The sequence below is a fragment of the Chinchilla lanigera genome, unplaced genomic scaffold (assembly GCF_000276665.1).
Source record: "Chinchilla lanigera isolate Chin_1 unplaced genomic scaffold, ChiLan1.0 scaffold00081, whole genome shotgun sequence".
NCBI lineage: Eukaryota > Metazoa > Chordata > Mammalia > Rodentia > Chinchillidae > Chinchilla > Chinchilla lanigera.
This window is the reverse complement of record NW_004955482.1, coordinates 4,514,067-4,541,699: the sequence shown is the minus strand read 5'-3', so window position 1 is coordinate 4,541,699 and position 27,633 is coordinate 4,514,067. Positions and strand designations below refer to the sequence as shown.

Sequence of the window (27,633 nt, the reverse complement as noted above, 5' to 3'; positions counted from 1 at the left end):
AGCCAAAAGAAGGGACTGAGGACGGGGAGGCTGGACAGGAAGATGGGGGACCAAGCACAGGAAATAAGAATTACCCTTTGCCTTTCACGTACGGAGGCAGTTGGCATCTCGGTTACTTTTCTCATTGCTGAGACAAAATACCTGACATCCAAAGTTAAAGGAGGGAAGGTTTACTTCATCTCACTGTCCACAGAGGTTTCAGTCCACAGTTGGCTGGCTCCAAGGCAAGGGGCATTGCCGAGGGGAAACAGTCCATGGCAGGGCAGGCAGGAAGCAGCAGCAGCCTCGAGCTTCCCTTTCTTTTTATCCTATCCAGGCTACAAGCCTTTTGGGTGGTGCCATCCACAACTAGGGTGGACCTTCCGATTATCCACACCCAGAACTCTGCTACACCAGTCAGTGGGCTAATTCACTTATCACACATGCTTAATTCTAGTATCACACACTTTAGATTCAGCCACCTTTGAAAAGCCGCACCCATGAGCCCGTGAGGCTTCGGGAGGCATCTAGACAAAGCTGTAACAATTGGTGACTTTAATAAGAGCTTGAATGAACTCCTGGGGATAAAGCCAGGTTGGAGGGGCTTTCAGGCTAGTGATCCATGAGGTTAATTCTTATAGGGGTTAAGGTCAGTTGCATGTGGTGCGGACCTCATCAGGACAGGGGTGCATTAAGGAAAGGCAGGAATGCTCACATGTAGAGATTGGTGTTGTGGATCAAGGATGTCAGAGCATCCAGAAGGATTTTATGATTCTCTTGGGGTTTTCCTCATTGTGACAAGGTAGCTGCTGTCATTGGCATCACACCTACATTTCACTGGGAAGACATCGAGGAAGGAAGGAAGAAAAGATGGGCGGAGGGGTGCGGGGAAACACCTGGACTTGAGGCTGCTTATCTTTAAGGAGCTCTGCGGAAGTGTCATATTTGGGTGGTGCTCTGTGGCTGATCTATTCTCAGGGTCAGACCCATGAGAACAGGGAATTGTGGGTAGTTGTCCCTCCCTCTGTGGGGAGTTGGTTCTAGGACCCCCTCAGATGTCAGAATCCAAACGTGTTCAAGTCCCCCTCCCTCTGTGAAACTGCGGACCTATGCACATCCTCTGTCCACTTTAAATCGCCGCCGTGTTGCTCACTGCGCCTAACGCACTGTAGAGGCCGTGTGAGTAGCTGTCACACCGCGTTGTTTAGGGCGCACTGACAGGAGGAAGTAGTCTGTGAGCTCGGTACAGATGCAGAATTTTCTGAATACCTCAACCCTCAGTTCATTGCATCCATGCATTTGGAGAGTGTGGATATGAAGGACGAACTGTGTTTAGCTGTCTACTTCCAGCCCCCGTGCCCCCAGCCAGGGTTTCTTGGTGGGCACGGAATGGAGAGTGGGTGTTAGACTGGGTATGACCAGTGTCTGCCACACATGACTGATGAAAACAAGAAGCCAGTCTCCTGGGTTCTTTTGAGACAGTCTTGCTCTGTAGCCCAGGCTGGTCTTGAACTCGTGGTGATCCTCCTGCCTCAGCCTCCCCTGTGCTGAGATCACAGGTGTGCACCACCACGCCCAGCAAAGCCAGAGTTCCTGCATGCTCTACTTTTGGCTGGGGGAGGCGGGGAGAAGCAGGGTGTGTGTGGGCCCTGGGCCATGAGGGATTCTTCTTCCAAAGTGGAGGGTGGCTCATGCATGGTTAAAAACTGAGGTGAGCTGAGCCGCGGTGGTGTTGTCGGGCTGTTTTCCAGGGACCTGAAGCCCTGCTCCTTGCCTCTTGTGGATTTCCAAGAAACCTGGGCTCCCTTCTTGCTTTCACCACTCATTCTAGAGCGGAATTTGACTGAAAAGATAAAGAAGTCACGGCCTGCTTGGTAGATCTGGAAGTAGCTCATTGCCTTCCCAGTGTGTGGAAGCTGCCCACCAGTGACCGTGTGGTGGATGCCTGCAGGGATTCAAGGCGACTGTGCTGGTCAGAGACTCAGGTGCCACCTTCTGATCTCTTTGTCTAGAGCTCTCTTTGGGCAATCTTGTGAGATTTCCAATAACAGTGGGCATAGCATTCATCCCTCCGTCAGTTCTGCTAAAAATAAAATATAGTTGCTACTTCCGTTGTGTTTAGATCGACTATCACTTTCTGCATTTAGAAAGAAGAGTCCAGAAAAAGAAATCGCTTAGAGCTGAGAAGGAAAGAGATGGTGAACGGTGGAATCTATAATTTTAAGGTTAGATATAATTTTTAATTATATCGCTTCCTGTCTGGGTGGTCTAAATCCCCCCCCCCAAATTTTTTTTTTTTGCCAGAAATTTAACATACATGCTTTTTTGTTTTGGAGAGTTCTGCACAGACTCTTGGTCTAGCACTTATCCCAGAGTGTTCTAATGAGCTGAATTTGTGTCGGCCTCTTTGGTTACGAGCCTCTTACACACAGGGGTTGCTGACTTGGCGGAGTCTGGATCCCTGGCTAGGACTGGCAGCCTGTTAGAGCTCATGAAATGTCCCTGGAGTCGAATTAAATTTGAAGTCAGAATCAGGAAACTTGCCACTTAGCTCCGGGGCCTAAGTAATGATTTTTCTTCACATAGGGTGGTGCATTTGCACCTGCTACTTAATAGCTAGCTTGGCGGTTTCCCTCTGCATGGGAAATCAAAGTCTTTTCCAGGTCTGTGACCTGCTGGGTTTTGCCGAGGGAGCTCTCGGCCTGCCCTGAGGGGTGGGATGTCGGGATCAATGTCAGCGGATGTTTTCCAGGGGAAAGAAGTAGAAATAAAGCCGCCCATTTGTACCGGTTAGGAATGCCGGGGGTGGGACTTCATGGACACTGTTTGAAATGCAGATTGGGTCAGAAGCAGGAAGGCAGGAGGAAAGGGGAATGCTTGTCCTCTGCAGCTTTGCAGGGGCCGTGGCAGTGGCTACTTGGCGTGCTTAGGAAGTGCCGGTACCAGTTGAGGTCCGGGCCGTGCAACCCTGATCTCTGCATCCTGGAACCGCCCTGCTCACTTCTATCTTGGCCTTTTCCTTGTTCTCTCTGTCTTAGAGCTCGCCTGGCGCACCCTCTTTTTCTAAGCTCCCCCCATGTCCCTAAGTTGCCCCTGCTCAGATCCCAGCCCATTATACAGCCTGCTTTCTTCAGAGAACTCATGCCCTCTGGAAGATAATGAGCTCCTTCTCGATCGCCTCTTCGCTGTCTCTTTCTCCCACCTTAGGGCGTCAGCTCCAGCCAGGTGGGGGCCGGGGTCCCCTGTGCCAGGACCTGTACCTAGCTTGTAGGGGGGACTCAGAAGACGGGGACCAGCACACCCGTCCACTCACGCATTGAAGCCCTGCTGCCCGGTGCCTCGGTGGCTGTGTTTGGAGGTGGGGCCTTGTAAGGCGATTAAGTTAAAATAAGGTCACGAGGTGGCCCTGATCCACAAGGACTTGTGTCCTTAGAAGAAGTGGTTAGGACACAGATGCACTCAGAGGGGCAACCATGTAGGGACGCAGGGAGAAGATGCCATCCACAGGCGAGGAATGGCCCTAGGAGGGGACAGCTTTGCTGACGTGTTAGCCTTCGGCTTCTGCAACTGTGAGGCGGTGTGGTAGCGATAACGTTTGTTTTGTTGCAGCCACACAGGCGGCGGAGGGGAGGAGGGTGGAGTCCAGGAGCCCCAGGTCAGCTGGGCAAGGTGGCAAGACCCTGTCTCAAAAAGTATGCATGTTATTTTAGCCACATAGTCTGTGACAGTTGGCTGTCACAGAAAGCCACACAAGGTGATCCTGTAGTGGGGAGCAATAAAAGAGCTTTTCATGCCAGCATTCGCTACTGCAGAGGTTTCTAAAACTCCCCTAAACCTCGTCCTGGGGTTCATTGTGTTCTGCTCTCAGTTTGAGGCTTTGAGGCACGTGGGGCTTTGATTAGGGAATGGCTTGATGTGTTGGTGCCGCTGCTTGGCAGGTATACAGCACACAGGGGTCTTGCTTGGGCTTTGGGGTTCCTCTTAAGGATTTTCCTTTGGGGTTGGAGGTCTGGCAAACCTCATTAACATGGAAGGAACAGCATCATCAAGACTGTGTTCCCTGAGGTCTATCTCAGGAGGCTCATCCTTACTGGATTGGAGGTGATTGGTCCACTGAAGCTCTCCTGGGCACAGGAAATCCTCCGGCCCATCTCAAGAGAGCACACACTGCCTTCCTGGTTTAGATGTAGAAGGTGGTGGTTTGAACTTGTGTGATGGTTAAACTTAACCGTCAACTTGATTGGCTTGGGATCTGCCTAGGGGATTACGAAGCACACTGCTGGGTGTGTCTGGGCGGGTCATGGATGTGTGGTCTTGGGTGCTGTATCTGGTCCCCTACCCCTTCCTCTCTGGTGCTCTTGTGAGGCTCTGCTTCCCAGTTGCCGTGAACCAAGTGGCTTTGCCTGGCCGTTCCCCTCCATCGTGACGGGCCTGGTTTTGAACCAGACAACTATGGACCGAACCTCTGAAGTCATGAGCCGTATCAAACCTCTCCCCCTTAAGTTCTAGGAGTCAGGTGTTTGGTCCCAGCAATGTGAAAGCTGACTGATACAACTAAAAATTAGCTCATCCCTTGAATTTAGGTGTTTCCTGCTGAGGTTCAAGTCCCCCAGCGAAGCTGGCAGAATGAGATCTCTCAAGGCTCCTCCGGGATTTCAGCCAAGTCTTCCCAAAGCACCTGCTTCCCAAAGCCCGCCACCCCCCGCTTTCTTGAGCGAACACACTTCCACTTGGCAGTTGTGTGCACCGATCAGTTTGTACCCCTTGGTGCCTATCGCTAATTGCAATTACGTGCTGTTAAAGAAAATAGATAGAAGGAAAAAGAGACCATGTGTGGCTTGAATGAGAAGCGAGAAAGAGTGGCTATTTCCAATGCTGCATACAGAAGAAACTCAATCTTGGCAGCTGCATGCTGCAGAAAAATGTCGAGAGTTAAATTTCATTTTGTAGCAGGGCTGGATTGCACAGCTGAAATCCATAAGATCAGATATAACATTTCCATCCCTGAGCAGGTTAATAAAACCCCTAATAGGATTTACTGACCATGAGAACTGCAGATCGAGCCACAAAAAGGTTTTATTTATTTGCCATCTGTATGTAAATTTTGCTATTATGGAAATTGTGTCAGGAATTGTACTGCCACCGAATAGCACGCAGTGTACTGTAATATTTGAGCTAAGATGCAAAAAAAAAAAGCCGTATCAGTGTGTGAATGGGCACACACTGAGTGTGGTTGCTTTCTGTGAGGCTCAGACTCCAGTCTAACCTGTGGCCAAGGTGACGGCTCATTTGAAAGGTGACACTCAACGGCTGGGGGTGGGGCTGAGCGTGCCAGGGGACAGAGGAGCCACATTTTTTAGCTCTCGGGATTTGGTGCCAATCCGTCCTCTGGTGACTGCTCGGGTGACAAGGAGGTGCATTTTATTGTTAAAGGCGACACGTTTTTTGGAGTTAATGCCAGCCAATCATGGCTGAGGGGGCACTCTTCGCTGCTCTTTATCCTGAAGGAGAGTGGCTGATGTGGAGAAATTCAGTGAGGAGTGTGTGAGTGTGTGTGTGTGTGTGTGTGTGTGTGTGTGTGTGTGTGTGTGTTGGCAGCTTACTACATTATTAGTGTCCTGGGTGGGTGAGCGACCCGCTAGTTCTGGAGCCCGCATACCACTGAAAGCCTGGGTGGAGAGTTTGATTTGCCAAGGCTGTGTGTCTCCATAGCAACGTGCCCAGAGCCCAGAGGAAGTGGTAGACTGGTGCTGGTGAGGCCTGTGCACAAACTCAGTCCCCCTCTGTTCCCTGGAGTTGTTCATTTTGTGCTCTCGCTTCTCTCCAAAAGTTGCCAGGCCCTGGAACGATGTTTGCTCTCAGATCGCCTCAGAGAGTGCCTCAGCCCGGCCCGCGACCACACATGGGGAGCGTCGGGAACGGAAAAGGCTTTGGGTGCGGCCTAAGGACGGCGCGCTCAGGTGTCAGGCAGTCAGGGCGCCCTGGTGACCCGGCGGAGGCGAAAGCGGGTTCCTCCTCCGCCCTGGTCCAGCCGGGCGTCCGCCTCTGTCTGAATCTCCCTGACCCTGCTGGTCTCGTCTGCGGCTCTGTTTTAAACCGAAGCCCGCACCCCAGTCTGGGAGCCGTTGGCAGATGGCGGGGTCTGGCTAGAATTCAATAACATTGTTTTGTTTTTATTGTGCTTTTTTCACGTTTTCTCTCCCTTTTTGGAAAGTGAAAATGTCTTTATTTCATTTCCAGCGCTGATATATTGCTTCCTCTTCAGATAAATCAATGTAAACCCAGCGCGCAGATTTAAAAGAAAATATTAAGTAAGTAATCACACAGATGGTGCCCGGGGAAGGCACACAGGGTGGCAGGGTCGCGGGGTGCTGAAGACTCGGACACTGGCTGACAGCACCTGTCCCCGGCGGGCACGGGGGCCAGGCTCGGCTGAGGCTGCAGGTCCCTCGCTCGGCAGCGCCTTTGGCCACGCCGAGACGCACGGAGCAAGCTTCTCCAGGAACCGGGCCGGCAGCCCTCACGTCCCCAGGGCTGCGCATGCGCATGTCTGCCGGCTGCGCCCGCGCCTCTGAAGTTTGGGGCACCCTCGCAGGTAGGTGCGTGGGGACTGATGGGCTGTCCTCCTAAGGGTTTGAACATCCCAGCCTGGTGCAGATCCGACCTCCTGGGTCTTGCAAAGGGAGAGAGTTCTCAGAGCTGGTGGAGGCAGGAGGAAACCAACCTTTTAAACAGATTTTTATTAGTACTTGTACATAATGCGGTATGTAATGATTGCGTTCCTTTTCCAGAGCTGGGGACATAACACGTCGCAGTCCGTTCTTCACACCCTTCCGTCCCCTCCCGGGTCCCTCCCCATCTCTTGAGCCCCTTCCGTTTTGCAAACGATCTCTCTCCCTGTTCTCTGTCACGTATCCTTTATTTTGCTCTTTGATTTATTTATACTTTGGATTTCTCATGTAAGAGAAACCGTGCAATTTTGAAGCTTTGGTGTCTGATTTATCTCAACGTGGTCTCAAGGTGCACCCGTTTTCTTACAAATGACTCACGTTTATCCTCTTACCATGCACTAAACTAAAAGCAAAATGGATCAAAGATCTAAATGTTAGAAAGTCTTAACCTGCTGGAAGGCAAAAGTAGGTGAAACTCTTGAAATCATAGGCGCAGGCAGAGGCTTTCTGAACAGAACCCCAACTGCACAAGAAATAACATCAAGAATCAACAAATGGGGTCACATCACATTGAAAAGCTTCTGCACGGCAAAGAAGGCCATCAGCAGTGCGAAGAGACAGCTACGGAAAGGGAGAAGTTTTGCCAGCTACTCTTCAGACAAAGGACTAAATCGAGAACACGTACAGTAGTATGTCTACACTTCCTCATTTAGTGACCCATCCATCTAACTCCCAGTCACAGGGGCAGAACTCGGTCACTACACGAGGAATGTCTGTTCAAAAGGATTAGCCCGCTCCAATAAAAGACCCCGGCCAAAACTGGGTGACTGAAATGAGCAGCATTTCTCAGGAGAAGAAGTCGCCTGGCCGGTTGTCCTGGAGGCTGAGGAACAGCTGACCCAGCGCGAGATGGGGCGGGGAGGTCAGCTCAGAGGCTGGGAGAGTTTGGGCTGTGGTTCGGCCGGGGGCTGCAGGGCTGGGCAGGGCTGTGAGGGGAGCAGAGAGCCGGCGGATGGGTCAGGCTCAGAACTGCTAAACCCCGGCACCTCTCTTGTGTGCACCCTGCCTCAGTCTCCTGTAAATAAAATGGGAAGAATGAGGGCCGTGGTGAGCCACGAACAGATTAATAGTTACAAATACCTTAGAATGGGGCCCGGCACATGAAAAACCTGCCTTGGGAAATCCAGGTGGACCTGAGGTCCTTGCTGGGAGGAGGGAGGCAGGGGGAAGGAAGCAGATTGTACGCTGCTGGCTTGGAGGTGGAGCAAGTCTCCTCGAGTCAAGGCTGGAGAAGGCGAGGGGATGACCTCCCCCGACCCTGCTGAAGTTCACAGCCCCGCCAGCGTCCTGGCTTTAGCCCGTCTTGCAGTTTTGACCACAGGGATGCTCATGTTTGAGCTGTTTTAAGCCGCTAAGTGCATAGTAATTTGCTGTAGCAGCTGGAAATGAAGACAGCCCAGTTCATCGAGGAGATGGGGGGTGCGTTTGTCTGTCCCCACCGCGGGGGGCGGGGCGGGAGAGGAGTGCGGGTGAACTTGAACCCGTGACTCTTGTTTGCCACAGGAAAGGAGGCTCTCAGCTCTGGGGTGATCTTGCGATGCAGATGAAACAAGGACATCTCCAGGTGCCGCCAGCGCGGGGAGACAGGCGTGGAACTGAGTTCTGAGACGGGGCCTTTTAGGTCCCAATGTGACTGAAGGCAGAGTGTTTGAACTCTTGTTTTGCTCGAGCCTTGCTGACTGAGGATTTATCTTTGACCTGGAAGGACCGAACGCTGTGGGAAGGGATAGAAGTGCCCCCAAGGCCGCTGCTGTCCTCTCTCCCAGGGCTGCGGTGACACGTGATCACCAGGACAGAGGTGTGTCCCCGCGGAGCCTGCAGTCCAGGTGTGGGAGCTCTGGTCCCTTCTGCAGACTCCGGGGGACCCTGTGTCTCGTCCTCCAGCTGTGTCCACGTCCTCGGCCCCTGGCTTGGGGCTGCACGAGCCCTGCTCTGCCTCCGTCTTCACACGGCCTTCCTTCTGCGCCTCTGCCCACCTGCTCCTTTCCCGTCTCTGTGCGTGTGCTGCTTGCTGGGTCTGGGGCCCAGCTCAATCTGTCTTGGCGGCTGGAGTGGGGCATGTGCCGGTGCCCTGCCCTCGCCCCAGACCTGTGTTCTCTTCTTCCTCTGCTGTGTCTGTGCTGGACGCGGACAGCCCTGCCACCCGCGGCTCCCAGGTCCCCGCCACAGACGACCCAGTGGGTGGCCCTGGCGGAAGAGTGGAGGGCAGAGGAAGGGGGCAGCCGCCACGCTCCTCCTGCTCCACGAGCCCTCTGTGATTCTGCAGTCTTCACGTGGCCCTGGTCCCTGGCTCCGAGAACACTGCTTCCTCCTGTCCTCCAGCCTTGGACTTCTAGCAGCTTCCTGCTGTACCAGTTGAAATTGGGCATCTTCTCAGACGCACGGAGCCGTGCAGCTCTTTCCAGGGTTGAACAGTCTCTGCCTGAGGTGCTCAGAGTTGATTCTGTTCTCCCGCTCAGCCTCCTCTGGGTACCAGATATACGGAGAGAGAAAGGGGTCCCTGGTGTTACGTGTCAGCCTCGCTCTGGCTCACTGTGTACTCGTAAGCGAGACTGGAGTCGGCCGGAACCCTGTCTTGGCTTGCGGGGTGGCAAGCAGGCGCTCCTTAGAGCCTTGTGGCGGAGCTGTTGGGGCTTTGTGTCGTGTCCCTCCTCCTGCCTCAGCCCACTGTGCACCGCACCATGCACAAGCACTGCACGAGCTGTGTGTGTCAACCCAGCGCGTTGCCTGGGCTAGGAATCAGCATGTGGGTGGTTTACCTGGGAGACTGCACAGGAAGCAGGCGGAGGAAGTGAGGCAGAGGAGGAAGGGGAGCTGGCGGAGGGTGCGCAGCTGAGTCCCTGGGCGTCCCTGCCCCTGGGTCCTGCCCTGGGAGGTGCCTTAGAATCGTCTCCCGGGCAACACACAACAGAATTGCACCCTGGAAAGGTGGGGATGCTGGAACATTTATCCACTGACCTGTATCCCAGTTGCGGTGACACAGGTGGTGGGAGAGACCTGGAGTGGGGTTGCTCTGGCCCCGCCTCTTTGAGACCGTACCTGTTCCTTGGTGATAGAACCGTGGGCCCACTGAGGCACAGCCATGTACAGGAGCCCTGAGTCTGCAAGTCCACGGCAGGGGAGTGGTTGGTCAGTGCAGTCCAAAGCCAAGAAATCTCACTAAACTAGTTCGAGGGCATTCTCAAAGTGTGTTTGAGAAGTGACTGACTCATCACAGTATCACAGGCCAGTTGGGATGTTTTTAAAAATCTGCTTCCTGGGCTGGGGATTTAGCTCAGCGGCAAAGCGCCTGCCTGGCAAGCGCAAGGTCGTGAGTTCGGTTCCTGGTACCCGAGAAAAACCAAAAAAAAAAAAAAAAAAAATCTGCTTCCTTCAAAAGGCCTTTCTCTTTGAGGTCCCGCTTTGCCCTGCTCTGCAAGTTGCTGGTGAAGGCAGGATGAGACAGGTGAAACGGGGCTGCGGTTCCACAGCGGCATGTTTTTGACACCTGCACAGACTCTGAGCTTTTTTTTTGTAGCAGCTTGATTCTCCCCACCAGACGTGTTTTCCTCTTTCATCCGAGCTGTTGAACAAACCCAGCCTGCTGTCACCTTGTTTGTGCTGAGCTGGACAATGAGACCGCCTCAGTGGGAGAAAATTGCCTGTCTGCTTTGCAGTGCAAAGCCCCCCGGAGTGCAGCTGCAGGGCTGAGCTGGAGGGAGAGCTGGCTGTGCAGGCCAGTGATGGTCCTCGTGTCATTGAAATTGGTCCTTTCCCACAGCCAGTGCCCATGGGCCACCCATGTGATTTCTGCCCACACCTACACACCACACAGACTCTCTTCCCTTATGATTTTCATTTCAATGGATACGTATTTTTGGTCAATGAGTTTATCTTAAAATTATATACTATACCCTAAGGACAAAAATCAATCTCTCCCACATCCTGTATTTTTTCCCCTGGCACGCCTTGAAATAAACATGTGGAGCTGGGGCTGTAGTTCCACAGTGGAGCATTTGACTGGCATGAGCCAGGCCCTGGGTTCAATGCCCAGCTCTGCAGAAGGAAGAAGATAGATGAAATAAATGTGTAGCTGTTGCAGCAGTGGGTTTGTTGGTATTATGGTTTGAGTCTAGATGTCCCCCCAAGGCTTCACGCAGTTACGTGTGTGGCTTTTTCAGAAGTGGCTGAATCTAGAGTCTGTGACTGAGTCATGGTGCAATGCCAGGATGAAGGGTGCTCGGATTTAGAGTGTGTGATGCTGGGATTAAGGGTGAGTGATTCCTAAATCAGTCCACTGATTTTTTTTTGGCACCACCCCCATCCTGGTAGCTTAGGTAGACTATAAAAGGGGCAGAAAAAAGCTGCTGAGGTCCCTTGCTTGCTTTGCTGTCTTCTGACTGCCAGGAACTGTTTCTCCACTGTGTTGCCCGTCTGCCAGGCCACCCTGCTTCAGAGCTAGCTGCCTAACTGAAACCTCTACAAACTGTGAGCTAAATAACCTTTCATCCCTTAACTTCGGGTGATGTGCATTTTGTCTCAGCAACAAGAAAAGTAACTAAGACAGAATTTGGTACCAGAAGTGGGGAGGTGTCAAGCCAGTCAGTAGACTCATCTCATTGTAGCGCCTCTTAACCCCGGCAAATGAGCAGCAAGCGTTTCTCCCTTCCATCAATTTTGTTTCTTTTACAAGTACACATCACTAACACTATTGCTCAGTTAATATTTTTCTTTATGTTGTTTTATATTTTTTACTGAAGCGGATTTATCAAAAACAGACTACATTGCTTTTGAAAAATAGAAAACCAGTATCCCTTGCAGTGAATAAAGAGCAACTATTAAATATATGCAAAATAAATAATAAATCTACACAAAAGCCAGCCAGGGTTGTTTACATTCAGGCTTGACAGATGAAGGCTCTAAAGTGCCTGGGCTTTGAGGCTCATTAGTTCTTTCAGTTGAAAAGGGATATTTGCAAGTGCCAGAGAAGTTAAAGCTGCTGGCACTCAATCTCACTTTTCCATCTGATTTAATCAAAATGTTGAAAAAGATTAGAAACTCTGCTTTTCTTACTTGACATTATTTAATATTAAATCGTTGCATAGCACCTCAAATTTTCTCTTATGGCCTGAGGGTATTTTTCCCACATCCTGAAGACATTGCTTTTCCCCACTTAAAACATTTTCCCTTACTTTTAAAATTTTATATCTCAACATTTTATTTTAACTGATAGAGAGTAACTGTATGTTTATAAAGTACGATGTGAAGTTTTGATATAGGTCACAATGTGGAATGATTAAATCAGCTCATTAACAAATCCGTCATCTTGCGTACTTTCATACTTGTTCTGTGTGGTGAAAACATCTAAAATCTGCTCTGTTAGTAATTTTGAAATACGCATTATTGCATTTCTATTTCTCATCGTCACCATTCTGTACAATACACCACTGGGAGCCTTTCTCTCCTGTCTGATGAAACTCTGTTCCCTTTGACTGTGTCTCCCTGGTCCTAGACACTCCTCCCTGTGCCTGGCAACTGCCATTCAGCTCTTGGCGGGATGAGTTCTACTGCTTCAGATGCCTCATGGGACAGAACCTGTGGTATTCGTCTTTCTCCTTAGCTTAATTTTTTATATTTATTTTTAATTAAAAAAAAAACTTGGCTTCCTCCTGACAACATCAGATGGCTAGAGATAATGTGCGTGGCCCCTGAGAGTCACATGTCTGGGAAGAGGGACCTGTCCCAGCTGTTTGCTCCCTTGGTCTTGGTGGGATGTGGCCACAGCAGGACCTCCCTGGGCTATTTGTTTCATGTCATGGCCAGGAGCCTGGTATGTGGAGGCACTTTGTGGACTCACCGCTGGAGCTCATCCATGCACCTTGGACTGTCTGGCCAGAGGAAGCCTTTTTATTGACATGAGGTCCAGAATGTCTTAGGTCACAGGAAGGACAGGTGCTGATAAAGTTTGTAATTGTCAGGTTAGGATTTCCCAGGGAAAGATGCTTTATTACTGTGGCTTTCTGGTCTTTTATAATAGAATTAGTAAATGAAAGTAGGATCGGTTGATCTCAATGTGGTTCTAATAAATGGCAGTGTCATAATATCATATTTTTAATTTAAACCCTGGGAGGAAGATCAGTATCATATACTGTTGCATTTATGGGACAATCATTTACTTATTAATTCAACAAATGTTTGAATATCTTGCTTTTTCAGGCATTGCTTTGAGAAAAAGATATGGTTCTCTGATCTCAGTAAACTTGTATTCTAGTAGAGGAGACATAGTACATTCCTTGGTGTCTTGGGGTTAAAGTGCCCTTATTTTCTGAACCAAATGAGTGCTGAAGTATTTTTTGATCTTGAGGGGAGCAAGAGTCGAGATGAACCCACAGTAGGGAAGTGAGGCCAGGTAGCTGTTGAGGAGGAGGAAGCCAGGACAAAGATGAACTGGAGTGGGGGCAGTTCTGGGGCCATCGCATTTTGAATCAGGAAGTGACATATGGAGAGGGTGTTGCAGCATTGCCAGCTAATGAAAAAATGCCCAGCACATGTGTGAAAATTAGTAGATTCTGCTTGCCTCTGCACCAAGAAGGGTGAGGATCTGGCTAGGGTTAGTGATGTCCCAAATCAATAGAAAACTATAACCCATGGCTTCTTTGGCTTCTCTTCCTCTGGATGGGCAGTGTGTGTATCTCTAAAGGCTGTTTCAGAAGTGATTACCTGCACTTGAGGGGTCTGAGGTACAAAGAAGAGATCATCTAAGAAAAACAGTCTGAAGACTCTTGGTGTGGGTGTCCAGAGAGGTTTCTTCTTTCCAGATGATTTTCCCTGTCTTTTGCTGGGATGGTTCTTACCCAACACACGGGAGGTTGCTCTACTGAAGACAGGGTTAGAGAATTTGTTTTTCTTCTTTGTTTTGTACCACATACTGACCTAGGAGGCTACCCTCAGGAGCAAGGCCTGGCCTCTTTTAAACCAGAGGAGAAGGAGCTCTCAGCAACTGGACTTCTGTTCTCACATTGTAGTGCACCTGCCTGTTCTCAGGGTAGAAGCTCTGATGCCCTGGGGCTCCTCCTTGGGAGGCCCCTTCCCAGGGGCTCCTGCTCCCTCATTTCCTAACAACTTTCTGCAAGACAGTGTTTCTCCAGGAACACAACCTCCCAAGACCAGCTTGACACAGGGCACTTTAATCATTGGTAGTGAGAAACACAGGCACAAACACACATGTGGTTCTTTAGTAAGCTCCTGTTTTAATCCTGTTGTGGAAAATAACTCAGTGCAGTTCTTACAGCTGAAAGGAGGAAGAGTAATGCATCAGTTAGCTACTGCATAACAAATCACCCCAAAACTTAGCTACCCCAGAATGACATTTGTATGACTTGTGTCTAGATGGCCCCCCAAAGCCTCATGAAGTCATGGGTGGGGCTTTTTCAAAGATGGCTGAATCTAGAGTGTGTGATTGATTCATGGTGCAATGCTAGGATTAAGGGTGCTAAGGTTAAGGGTGCATGATCACTAAATCAGTCCACTGAGTGTTTTGGCATGGCGCAATCCTGGTTGCCTGGAATCAGTATAAGGCACAGAAAGAGGCTTGTCTGATTTCTTGCCTGCTTTGCTACCTTCTGCCTGCCATGAGCTGTTTTTCCTCTGTGATGCCTGTCTGCCCTGCCACCCTACCTTGGAGCCAGCCAATTATGGACAGAAATATGTACAGATGGTGAGCTAAATAAATTCCTCCCCCTTTAACTTTGGGTGCTGTGTATTTTGTCTCAGCAATGAGGGAGTGGGGAGTAAGAGAGACTAAGACAACATTTATGAGCTTTGAGTCTCTCAGCACCAAGGTCTAGTGAGCATCTCTGCTGGGTGGTGCTGGCCAGGGGTTGCTCGTGGGGGCACCCCCTTAGACTGGGGCATGTGGGTGTTCATTTACCACAGTCTCTACCTGCCCAGCCACTCACCTGTATCTTACCTGCTTGGTCCCTGGGGCACTTGTATTCCCTTCCAGGGGTCGGCGTGCAAGGATACAGGTCACCCTCAAGGCTTCCCTTGCCCCAAGCCGGGCAGAGACATAGCACAGCCCAACCTTGTTCCCACCGCTGACCCCAGGAGGCCACAGAGGCCGCTGTGATGGCACTTAGGGACAGCGTGTGTGGGTGGATGACGAATGCTCTGTTTGCTTTCTCCTCCCTCCTCAGCTGGGCCCATTCACAAGACCCCAGAACCAGCCCATGGGCTGTTCTCCCTGCAAGAGAGCAGGAGACCACAGGAAGGGTCACTTCCAGGTTAAAAAACCCAGCCTGGCCAGGCAGGGCCCAGAATGCAAATTAGTTTGATTCAAATTCGATTGATTTGATGTAAAGTTAAGGGCTGTGTTGCAAAAAGAACTATGGCAAGGGGCACTGTGAACGTGTTTGTGTGTGTGTGAGAGTGTGTGTGTGGTGTGCAAACATCAGTCCTCCGGGTAGCTTCTAGGCTCCTGGTCACTGACTGGTCTTCGTGGTTAGGAACTAGCCCAGCCATCAGGATGAGCCTTTGAGTGCATCTAAGTGGGAGGTGAGAAGGTGAGAATTCACAGTGGCTGTCAAAGCGCTGTAAAGTGCCACGAGGAAGTGATTCTTTCTTAGACGTATGGGAGTTTGTATCACCAGAGGTTCTACAAATAGCAGGTTTGACAGAAAGTACATTTAATTCCATGAAAGGTCAGGCTATTCTCAAGTTATGAATGGAGTTTTTATATCTCAGCTTTGTTTATCGATGTTTATTACTGAGGGGCGGATGTGATGGTGTGGTGGAAGATCTCTGTTTCCATAGATTCCTTTTATCTAATGTTTGTTCTCCTTACTCACAAGGACGACTGAGGTATTGAAGATCCTTTTACCATCTGTTCTCTTGCCCTTGAAGTATAGGGGTTAAACTTCCTGTGTGTGGCTCCTGTGAATGTTGGGGGCATTTTTACCTGTCTGTCTGAGTGGCAGAAATGTCAGGGCCTGATTGTTTATGTCAGGGAATTTTCAACTGCAAATAAAAGAAACCCAGTGCAAGGTGGCTTAAGGGAGTTACCAGCTCATATAATTGAAAAGTTCAAGGATACATTCAGGTCTGGCTGGATCAAGACAGTCAACACAGGTAGCCAAAAGCAATCTTTCTCCACCTGTTCCCTCTGCGTTCTGTTGCTTTCATTCTCAGGCAGGATCTGGGTGTACGTGTGCTTACTGCATTGCAGAAAGAGGCCTGGGGTCGTCATTGATCTGACAAATCCTAGTTCCATCCCTATGGTGAACCAATCAACTGCGGCCAGCTGACAGGGAATTCTGATTGGCTTGGTTGGATCACATGATTTATCTTTGGACCAATCACTGTCCAGGAGAACATAAAACTTTGATTGGCCACATATCCCTGGATTCTTGAGGGTAGGACTAGAATCAGGCCAACCTTGGCCACTGGGCTGAGCAGGGTGGCTCCCAGGGAGAAGTGGAGAATGGATGTGTCTCCCTGGCCTGTGGGTCAGGTGACCAAGGCTGGGATGATCCTCACAATGGCTTCTTTTCAGTTCTCAGCCTGTCCCGCAAACACTGTGGCAACAGAGCCCAGGTCTTCGGGATGGCCGCACTGGGGCTGGCCGGCTTGTGAAGGGGCAGCACCTGGACGCTCCTGTCAGCCGCGCCGTCTCGGGGCACGCTGTGCTGCTCCTATGCTAGGCTCCAAACACTCTGCGCAGTCTCCACTAGTCCCGGCAGTGACGCCGGGAGCCAGCTGCAGCTGTTCATGCTCCCCGTGTTACAGATGGGGAAACTGAGGCACCAGGCGGTGGAGCTGCACTGCCAAGCTTACACAGCTGGAGCTGAGAGCTTGAGCCAGGCACGTAGCTTAAGGCCTGAGGTCTTAGTGTCGCAGTCCTGCCTGCAGTCTCCTTGGGCAGTGTGTTTCTCTTACACACAGTAGGCGTCTAACTCCTGCCGCGCAGTAGATGCTGCTTGGCATAGACCTTAAATCACATGGAGTGGTTCCCAGGGGTGTTTGGAACCCCCACATCCGCAGATGGGATCTTCTTCCTAGATCAAAAGCATGTGTGCCTTTTAATTATTCTGCATTTACTAGCTCCAGGTCCCCACGGAACCGTATTACCCTACTCATCCAGTTGTGAGAAACCCTTTACTGAGGCCTGAGAAAACAGCCACCTCCCTGCTTCCTGCCAAGTGCTGGTCACGGGGTGGGCGTGCGTGTGTGCACGGGTGCGTGTACGTGTGCGCATGCGTGTTTGGAGTTAAGGGGACCGGAAGCTGCGATCACAGGGCCCTGTTCGAGGGGACCTTGCGTGAAGATGCGTGTTTGTGACTGGAGCCAGCCCTCCGCAGAGAAGCAAAGTGCACGGGCAGCTGTGTCCAGACGCAGGTCCTTGTGCCGGACTCAGAGCTCCCGACACCTGGGCCTCGGCCTGCAGGCCTGCACACTGGCCCTGTCCTCTGCCATCGGGGTGAGTTTTTTGGTGGACCTCCTCTGCCCTCCATGTTCCATGTTCATGGAGCCCCCAGAGACAGTGGGGGCCTTAGGCATGGACCCTGCCCCTGCCCATATTTATTAAGCTCCTCCTGTTTGCCAGGCAGGGTTCTCAGCAGCACAGCTACGACAGGAAAGAAAATACGGCCCCCACCGTTTCGGTCCAGAGGGGAGCGTGTGGGTGTTGGGGCCATAGTGCAGAGGAGAAAATAAAGCAGGGAGCCGGGGTAGAAAGTATGGGGAGTGCTGGGGTGCTTGCTGAAGCCAGCTGGGTGGAGCGGGGGGTCGGGTCTGGTTTCTGGAGATTTCCTCGTTGCCCAGAAATTAATCCCATGGAAGTTTCCAGCTCCCTTCCCGAGGTGAACTGCTAATGCCTCAGGAGCCCCGAGGAGCTTCCCGGGAGCCGGGGGAGTGGGGCTGCAGGTCGGCCCTCCCTTCCCGGGAGCCGGGGGAGTGGGGCTGCAGGGCAGAGGCTCACAGTGTGCGGTGAACCGGTGGTCCTGACGGTCCTGGGTGACGGGAGGCGGGTGAAGCCAGAGAGAAAAACACCTGTGTCCTGCACCCCGGTGCCAAGCAGGGTGCTCGGGGTGGAGAGCGGGGCACGGGGCCCAGGGGGAGGAGGCTGAGTCGGGGGCACGTGGTCCACTGTTCGCGTTCAGTGGCCTCACTCACATGGGGTGGCTCGTGCAGCCCAAGACCCTGGGCTCGTTGAACCAGTTGCTAAAATCCCCGCAGACTCTGGCATCTGGGGGTTAGGGTCACCTTCCCATCTGCTTCTTCCTATTGCTGGGACCCCGGGACCTCTAGGGCGGTGAGGGACGTGGTGATGCTGGCTGGTGGGCTTCGTCCTGGTCTCAGGGCCCGGGGAAGAGCCCACCGGTTGTGGTGGGATAAACAGGAGAGACAAGGGGGCCGTTGGGGGCTTGGCACGCAGCATCCCTAGAGTCCGCTCAGAGCAGAGGACTGGGGGCGCCGGCCTTATTCCTACACGAGAATGGGGGAGGCCTACCTAACACACCAGAGACTCCGCAGGGCGTCCTTGTGTTTGTCCCCAAGGCTGAGGGCGAGGCGGGTGAGTAGGGTGCAGGTGGGCATGGAAGGGGGGCACACAGTCTCAGGACCTGGGGTTCCCCAGGCCGTGGGTGGTGCGTGTGGGCCAGCGTGTGGCCAGTGGGAGCCAGGTCAGGGGGCCAGGTCAGGGGGCCAGGTCAGGTCCTGGAGCAGCTCTGTGACTGACGGGGCTGTCGCTCGGCCTGGTGGGGTGGGGAGGGGGATCGAGGCTGGCCCCGGACTCGCGGTAATGAAGGCTCTGGGGCCGCCAGGGCCGGGCAGCGCTGGGTTCGCTGTCACAGCGGGCGTGTGCGGGGAGCGGCTCTGCCCGTCTAGACGCGGTTGGGGACTTCTCCCCAGTTACTCCCTTGACAGCGAGCTGGGCTGGGACAGCGGGCGGGGACAGAACAGGACGCCTCTATGGTGGTTTGCATACATTAATTCCTGGAACATGGAGCGCGCAAGAAAGAAAGCTTTGTGAGGGGGCAGAGTCAGGCGGGGAGGCTGCGGGGAGGCTGCCCCTGTGGGCAAGGAGAGGCATCAGCGTCTGGAGCGCGGTGCTGGGCTTGGCAGCAACTTCTCGGGAAGCGGCACGTGCAGGGCAAGCAGGTGGACGCATCTCCCCGGCCACGTGGGCAGTGGGCAGCGCCAGCAGACCTCAGAGTCTGTGCTGGACAGGGCAGCGAGGGGCCACGCAGTCCACGGGGCTCCATCCTGGCCCCTAGAAAGCCACAGGTGACAGACGCAGAGGGCAGTGCCAGCTAAGACAGCACCCAGCCATTCAGCTCCTTGGAACACACCTGGAGGGTCCCAGTAGCGCTGCAGCCCCAGCCTCCTCTGTAGTCCCTGGTGTGGCCCATCCTTGGGCTCCCGGGGTCCTCCTGCCCCTTGGGGACTTGTTGTTCCCACCCACGTGAGGGCCCCTCCTGCCCCAGCCTCCTCCTCAGACCCACCTCAGACCCAGCCGGGGCGCAGGAGGAGGAAGCTGGAGCCACTCCGATTACACTGGATGCTGGTGCGCGTGGCCAGCTGCGCTCTTACTTTCAGGCCCCTGTGTGCACAACAGGAAGCCACTGCCAGCCATGGGGCCCAGAGGAGAGGGCGGTGCTCAGGATTCTCTCCCCAGGAACCTGCTGTGGCTCCCTAGGTTACTTCTGTTGCAGACCAGAATGGTGCTCTGATATACACTATCTCCCTTCCCCCAGCATCAAGGCGGCGGCAGGCGTGAAGATAACGGCGGTGAGAGTCAGCGACGAGGACCAGTGGGCGGTGCAGGAGGAGATCGAGCACAGCGACAGCCAGACGACAGCCGCCCTGGCCTGTGTGGGCCACCGCCCCGACACCCAGAGCAGGTGAGCGCCCCCCCGGGGCCCGGGGCTGCACCGCGGGCAGATGCGCGGCTGGGTGACTTCCATCTTTCAGCCCTGTGTTCACGAGCGCCCGGTCGGGTCGTGGTCTCGGGGCTGCTGCTGTTTGCCTTTGTCCCAGTGCAGCTTGACGGCCACACACCGGGTCGTCGGCGTTGCTGTTGCTGTCACTGTTTGCCGTGTGGAGTTGGGGATGAGATGGGAAAACAGAACTGCTCAAGAGGCAAAGGGGGAAATGCGCTCCCGTGCGACACCGGGTGGCTGGCCGAGGCTCGGGTCTGGGGCCGGGTGACCCTGCGTTGCATGTGGCTCACGGGAAGCAGAGGGTTGCTGCTGGTGACTGCGGCAGGACCCAGGTGGGTCGGGGGTGCAGGGCGCGCACCCCGCATGTCCCTTCTCTGCCTTGCTCTGCCTTGCCCTCTACCCACAGCTTCCACGGCGGCTGGGCCAGCGGGTTGCATCCGCCATGGCCCATCCCTCGCCCAGCGGGGCGCCGACGCTCAGCGTGGTGCGTGAGCCCCTGGCCGATCTGACCCTTCACCCTGTCGCTTGTAGCCTTCGTCTTCTTTGGTGTCCGGTCTTCAGCAGCTTGAGGCCCAGGAGAAGCGTACACAGGAGTGGGTTGTGGGTGCTCGAGACACAGGGTCTGGGCGAGGGCTTTCCCTGTGGGCCGTGGGGTGCAGGGCCCTTCTGGGGCGGCCGACCTCAGCTGGCGCTCTCCTGCCTGCTCCCGAAGGTCTCCTTCCGAGACGGAAGTGATGCATGGAGTAGCCGAGATCCTCGAGCTGGATGTCTCTGCACACTCATCCTTCACCTCCACGGACAGTGTCCACTCAGCAGCCTCCCCTGGCCCTGGTTCCCCTGGGAGCCGTGTCTGCCTGCCACCCCGACCCCCCAAATCTCTGGTGGCTCGTATTTGCTCAGCTGCTGGCAGTCACAAGCGAGGGGTTGTCTGCCGCAAAGTGGCTGCTTCGGAAGGGTTTGACTCTGTCCCACAACAAGAAGCAGAAACAGGTGGCTCTGCAGCTGGCTAACACAGCAGCTCCTGTGTGTCCCCAGGGTGCTTTGTGTCTTTCTGCCCCACCATGGCTGCTACACCTATGTCACGCTCCAATTTGCTCCCTCATGGTCACAAGACGGCTGCACCTTTCCGGACCTCACATGGTCACCCAGTAACATCCAGAGACTGGAAGGGAGCAGGGCTTCTCCTGTGTGCCTTTTGACCGGGGAAGGAAAGCTTTTCAGCAATCTCTGCAGAAGTTATCTCTCCAGACTTCATTAATGCAGGTGTGAACTCCAAGATTCAGGCTGGTATTGGGAAGTGCAAGTCTGGATTAATTTTGAGCCATGGAGCAGGAGACAGAATGGGGATAGGAGGAGGGCGGCTGGCGAGCTGGCGGGCTGGTGAGCTCGGCTGCATTCCTCTCAGTGGTATCTGTGGGGTTGCGCTGGAGTCCGTCTGTGGAGTCCCTGTGTCTTCCTGTGTCTGTGAGGAGACTTCCCTTGGGTGCTGGTTTATCAGGGCCTTTTCTGATTGCCACCATCAGGTCCTGTCTTAGGCACTGTCCTGGCACTGGACACAATACCTAGCACCCACCACGCAAGGCAGGAGAGGTTTCTGTTGACCCAGGGTTCAGTCCATGGTTGGCTGGTTCCAGGCAGAGACAGTGTGGTGGGAGGGCCTGGCGGAGAAGAGCTGCTCATCTTACGGTGGCTGGGAAGCAGAGTGAGAGGGAGGAGCCAGGAGGGAGATGAACCCTCCCTGGCCACCTCCCGGGGACTGCCTCTTCCACCAGGCCCCGCCCTCTATAGCACATTCAGCCGTAGACCACCCGTGGATTAATCATGGTGCTCTGTGATGCAGCTGCCTTCAAGACGTCCGCCTCTGGACACGAGACCTCTGGAGACAGGTTCTGCACTCATGCAGTGCCTCACGCAGGTGGAGGAGCTCAGGCGCATGAACCAGGGGCGTTGGGCCAGCTGCCCCAGTGTCTCCTAGGTGCTGTCCCCTTCTGCTCTGGGTTGGCTTTCCAGGGGCAGGATGGAGGGCAGCAGCTCCCAGCAGCCACCTGTGGAGCGGTCGCTTCAGGGAGCAGCTGTTCTTCCTAGACAGGCCCAGGGCTCTGCGGTCACAGACTCCGCTTGGTGCAGCTTGGATCTTCTGCTGACCTGAACCAACTGTTGTCGCCAGCTGTGAAGGGGTGGGGCAGAGATGAGTGGAGGGGCTCTGCGGGGGGCCATGGTTGCGGGGGGGACACAGGTAGACGTGGGATGCAGCGGCCAGCACAGTGTCACAGCCCTGATGCTGAGCCGGAGCAGGCGGGGAGGGATCTCCTGGCCCTGCGCCCCAGACATGGGCGGTCACGGCAGTATCTGCAGTCTGCAGAGCAAATTAATTCTGTTGAAGTATTGGACTAAGTGGTGATGTTTTAAACTGGAAGAGCCACGCACGCTGTCAAAAGCAGTCACCCCTTTGATTTTGGGAAAATCATTTTCTGCATTTTCTTTAGAAGAGATTTGTAAAAAGGCTACATGAGAAAAAAGTCAGGTTATATAAGTGAAGTTACATAATTCCGAGACAGCCTCACCTCCTGTGTGTGTCTCTCCCTCTTCCTCCTCCTCCTTCACATTTAGAATTTGACCTCCCTGGGGCTATAACAAGGGCAGGGAGTGTTACGCTGGCATGACAATTTATGCTTATCTAATATCCCTCTAAAATCCATTCCATAATCTAAATAAGTAATTGCTTCTTTTTATACTTTTTGTTGCATTGTGATATCAAATGAGGTGTGAAATACAGGCTCATGGACTGGGTTTGTCGCTAACAAAGTGAATATATGAATATATCCCTAACAGAACATCCGCAGAAAGCTGTAATCTCTGAATTGTGACAACCTGGAGTGGAATGGAGCCTTTAATGGAATATAATGTACAAACTGCCTGAAATTCTGTGATAAGCATTCAGAATGTGTCATGTGGAAAGACCCAGCATGCTCGGCTGGGAGGGCAGAAAAGGTCTCAATTTAAAATATTTTAATGAAGACTCATTGTGAAGAAACGTGAGTAATAAAGATGAAAACTGCAAGATAAGGAGCGGCACCGCCAGGGAGGGGAAGAGGAGACGAGGAAAATAAGCAAATTTGAAAGTGTTCTGAACGGATAACAGGGACGGCAAGAGACAGGAAGCAGGCAGATGGACCGTCGCCACGGAGACCATGTGCGGGTGGGGAATGGGAGGTGAGGAGCCGGCCCTGGTGATTTCTGTCTGACTGTTGGGACTCACACCTCAGAGAACAGGCTGCCTTTTATTTGGTCAGAAATCATGATACAGAGCTGCTTCTCTGCACACATGGCATTCAGGCAGAGGAGAGCTGTGTAGTCCCCTGGGGAATAAGGATAGAAAAGCCAAAGCCCTGAAATGGATTTCTTCACAGGAACAGCCCCACCCAACCTGGAACCCTACTCCACGTGAAACCAAGGTCAAAGCCAGCTGCATCCTGTGAGGTGTGACCATATTTGGAAACCTGGAGACAATCTTTTGGGAATTTATCTTTGCCAACTTGAATCCAGAAAACATTATAACTGTGTTTGTCAGCTTTTCATGACTATAACACATGCGTGAGGTTATCAGGTTATAAAGAAAAAAGGTTTAATTTGACTCACGGTTTTGCAGATGCGAGTCAGTTGGCCCTGTTTCCTGTCAGCATGGACTGGGCTGGTGCATCACAGCGGCGGGTGTGTGGGGGAGCAAAATCCTGCTCACCCCAGGGCTGGGATGAAAGAGAGACAGGAAGTGGCTGGGGTCCCACAGTCCTTTTTGAGGACACACCCCAGTGACCTCACGCCTTCTGCCAGGCTCTGCCTTTGAAAGGCTCCGTCACTTCCCAATGGGACCAAACTGGGCACTGGAGGACGATTCGGTTCCGGACCGTGGCACTGACCAGCTGAGCAGAGGCGGGGGCCACCGTTTCGCCAGTGTGATGAGCCCATTGTGCTTTGTGAAGTTCAGTCACTGACCACTGAGCAAAAAGCAACATTGATGTCACGTCAAGGGTCATGTTACGGATTTGCGAGACCTGAAGCACGCTGAGTCTCTCTGTGAGCCTGTGGAACTCTACTCAAGTTTAAAAAAAAACCAGGGAGAGAGATGTCCAGGGACCAGAGCAGGTCCTCTGTTGCTAAATAGTAGAAGTTGTTTTTCCTCTTTGGCTGAGTTTATGTTAGTTCCTTTCCTTCTGGAAAAGAGAAAGAACACACGTTTTAGGATGTTTCTCAGGACACTTGCGTGATTCTATTGCCCATTCCTTATTTTATTTAAAAATTTACTGAAAAATCACATAATGCTTACTGGGGCCAGACATTATTGTAAGCCATTCGGGAGAATAATTGTTTGAAAATCAGAAACACCAGGGCCCCGTGATGTTGATAACTATTACTGTTCCCACTGGATGGATGAGCGGACAGAGGCGCAGTCAAATGACCTCCCGTCTCAGTGGCTTTCTTGTTGCCGAGACACAAACCTGACGCCTGCAGCTTTGAGGAGGAGAGGCTTATTTGGCTCAGGGTTCAGCCCGTGGTGGGCAGGCTGGAAGGTAGGATGGTGTGGTGGACGGGGCTGGCGGAGAAGAGCTGCTCACGTCACGGTGGACAGGAAGTGGAGAGCGAAACGGGGGTTTGGAGGGAGATACGGACGCTGTCTAGGATGCTGTCCCGGGACCTGACTTCATCCACTAGCAAGCCAGCTGCACCATCTGTTCCCTGTGATCCAGTGACCTTCCCAACACGAGGACTTTGGGGGCCACTTCAGCTCTAAGCCAGGACCCCCCCAAGGTCTCGGAGCCGGTGTGTGGTCCCAGCAATCTGACCTCAGGTTCTGTGCTGGAGCAGCAGCCTGGGCTCTGCAGAGGCATGACAGGGTGTCCCGTGCAGCCCTCCCACAGTACCCGCCTGCCCTGGCCCATCTGTTGGCTCCCTGTCCCCGCCAGCCTGGACATGCAGCAGCACCCCCAGTGCCAGCGGGCTGCAGGTTGAGCGTGACTGCACCATGTTGTGTCCATGCTCCAGTCTCCTGGACCTGTGGACCTTCTTGGGCATGAGAGCCCTTGGGTGGTGGTTAAGGATCCTGAGATGGGAGGACTGTCCTGGGGTGCTCAGGTGACTGGTGTTCTAACAGAGAGACATCCGGGGCAGGACGCACAGAGGGGACTTGGAGACAGAGGCGGAGGTGATGGGGAGGCAGCCGCAGGCCTAGAGACCGAGGGACACTGGAGACACCGTGAGCTGGAGGAGGGGCTTGGTTGTGCCCTGGAGCCTCCTTGACTCTGGACCTCTGGCTTCTGGGACTGTGAAGGCATAAATGTGCGTGGGTGTAAGCCAGCAAGGTCCAGCTCATTGGTACCACGGCCTCGGGCGCCCAGCACAAGGGCAGATGGACCCTCGTGGGGCAGGTGTGGGGAGGCTGCTCAGTTCTGGGTGTGTGGCGGGGTGCAGGGAGCCCAGGGTCTGGCCTCCAGGGGTCACCAGCGGGGCCCTTTGCAGCCAAGCTCCCTGTGCAGCCAGGGCTGGCAGGGACTGGTCCCTGAATAAAGCAGTGAACGATGTTCAACTCCCGAAGCTGCTAAAGGCACTGCGTTTTTAGACAGGTGAGAATTTGAAAGGAAGGATTTAGAAGCACCACACTTGCAGGGGTGACAGTGGCATTTGCCGTTGGAACGCATAGGACCTCTGAGCAGAAGCCACTGAGGAAGTTCCAGGCCAGGACTTCAAGGGGGTAGGCCGCAGACTGTGCGGAGCTGCAAAGGCGGCCTGTCCTGGTTTGAATTCCCGCTGGAAACGGCCGCAGAACCCTCCTCGGGTTGGAGGAGGACTCCTCCCATACTCTCCAAAAGCGTCAGATTTCAGGAGAGAAAGAGAGGTATTTTTTAACCCTCCCCCCTTATTTCTAACCAGCGGGAAACTCTCTGTTGAATTCATGCTGCCACCCAGTTTCAGCAAAGATCTCACTCTTTAAGCAAATTTGGCAAATACAGATGAGCAAAATGGGGCATACCCAAGCCACTCCAAACCGAGGTAACAACGGCAGTAGCTTGGTGAGTGTATTTGTGTAGAGGCACTCACACAGAGGTGCAGAAATATGTTGGTTTTGGGTAAATGTTAGGTTCATGTGTTTAGCTTCAAAAGTGGCTGCTTCACGTAATAGCATGGAATAAATTGCCTGGTCTTGCCTTTCCGCATATTCTCCGAGACAGAAGCGGGTGGGGTGGAAGGGAATGCTGGCCGAAGCCCAGCCCTTTGGTGGGGTTGCAGTGGCCTCTTCGGTTCCCCTGTGAGCTCTGAGCTGCGGCAGGCGGGGCCCTGATCACTGCCAGGGGTGTGCATGGCCCAGGTCCTTTGCGAGGTGGAAAGAGAGGACGGCGTCCCCGGCGTCACTCAGCGTCTCACGTGCCCCTTCTCTCCAAGCACAGAGTTTATTTCTCCTGTAGGATTTCACTTTTCCGGTTCCCGTATGAGGCAGACGCGGAACCAAGGGCAGCGAGTCTTTCTTCCCAATGTCCGCCCGTGTGGTGTTGCCAGAGCAAAGCCCGGGCGGCCGGGGAAACGAAGCCAGGGTAGCCTGCAAAGTCCATGCGAACAGGAAGGGGTCTGCGTCTGTCCTTGCATGTGGTATTTGTTTGCCAGAAGCCCTGGCCCGTCCGTGAGATCCCTTTAGCATTATTTCACCATTTTGGACACGTATCACCGGATGTGACCATTCTGATGTCACAACGTCATATTACGATGCCACGACTGTCTATGTCATGAACTAATCTGTCCCCGAAGCTACGAAACTTCCTTCAGATCCAGTTCAAGGATTTGACCAAAGCAGCTTTTCAGCGGTCGCCTGTCTCCGCCCCTGCAACTTCCTTCCCGTCAGTTTTGCAGAAATTCTTTTGGACTGGAAAGCCTCCATTTAACTCATCGGCCACCTCTGAGCATCAATGCCTGCGCGGCCCCTTTAAGCCGAGATGAAAGGTGAGTGCCTGGGCATCCGTTCGGGAGACCTGTGTCTCCGGGAAGGACAGTGTGACTTCCTCCGTTCCACAGCCGGCTCGTAGAGGGCAGGAGTTATGCCCCTTCCTTACCGGATGCGTCTACAGATGTGCCTGCAATTCTCAGCTGCACTTTAACTTCCAATGCTGACTGCAGCTGGTCCGTGGCCCGGGGAACGTGGGGATCGTGTGTGCCTGGTGTGTTGCGGGTAGTGAAGAAAAATCACCGTGTGAATGGGCACTGCAGGGTGCTCCGGCTTTCTTGATGGGCGTTTCCTTGCGGCTCTGCAGAGGGGCTGCACACCTATGGCCACCTGACGGTGGGGCGGGGCGCTGAGAGTGGCTGTGCCTGGGCAGTGCCTGGGGAAGTGTTGTCTGATCCAAGAGGAGGCTTGGGAGTGGCCAGCCTTGTGGAGACCTGGGATCAACAGTCAAGCCAGAGGGGTGAGTGTGTGAAGGCCCTGGGGTAGATGGTTCCGGAGAGACGGGGCAAGGGAGTCTGCCTGGAGCCCCAGGCACTGGCCTTGGGCTGGAGGCCTCTGTGCAGAGGTCAGGAGCGCAGGGCCACAGGGAGGCGTTCGGCCAGTAAGCCCGGAGCTGCAGAAGCTGCGTGCAGTAGAGCTGTGTGCGTTTCAGAGACTTTGGATTTCGTTCTGTGTGGAGTGGGCGGCTGCTGAGGGCTTGGAGGGTGATGGGAGCCTCCTTCCATTTATTTGATTTTATACGTTTTAAAATTTAGCAGTGTGGGTATTTTTTGCTGAACTGGGGATTGAACCCAGGGCCTTAGCACTGAACTACGTCCCCAGCCCTTTCTTATTTTTTATGTTGACTCGGGATCTCACTTAGTTGCTGAATTACCCAGGATAGGTTTGAATTTGTGATCCTCCTGCCTCAGCCTCCCAGTGAGCTGCTGCCACACCTGGCTTCACCTTGTGTTTTGAGGTGACCTGCTGCTCTTGGTGGAGGAGGGACCTGGGAACACAAGTGGAGCCGGGAGGGGGA

General features: G+C 53.4%; 1 protein-coding gene across 3 annotated transcripts in view; it reads left to right on the top strand.

Annotated features, from left to right (window-relative positions):
• Positions 1-27,633, top strand: part of LOC102026220 (transmembrane protein 132B) — a 213,553-nt gene that overhangs the window by 8,881 nt on the left and 177,039 nt on the right. The window contains exon 2 of one of the 3 annotated variants that reach the window (XM_013503744.1): positions 19,442-19,588. In XM_013503744.1, the coding sequence (XP_013359198.1) occupies positions 19,442-19,588 (147 nt within the window). Of the gene's footprint in view, positions 1-19,441; positions 19,589-23,871; positions 26,615-27,055; positions 27,076-27,633 lie in introns of those variants that run through there. The other 2 variants (XM_013503746.1, XM_013503747.1) reach the window with 2 other exon arrangements.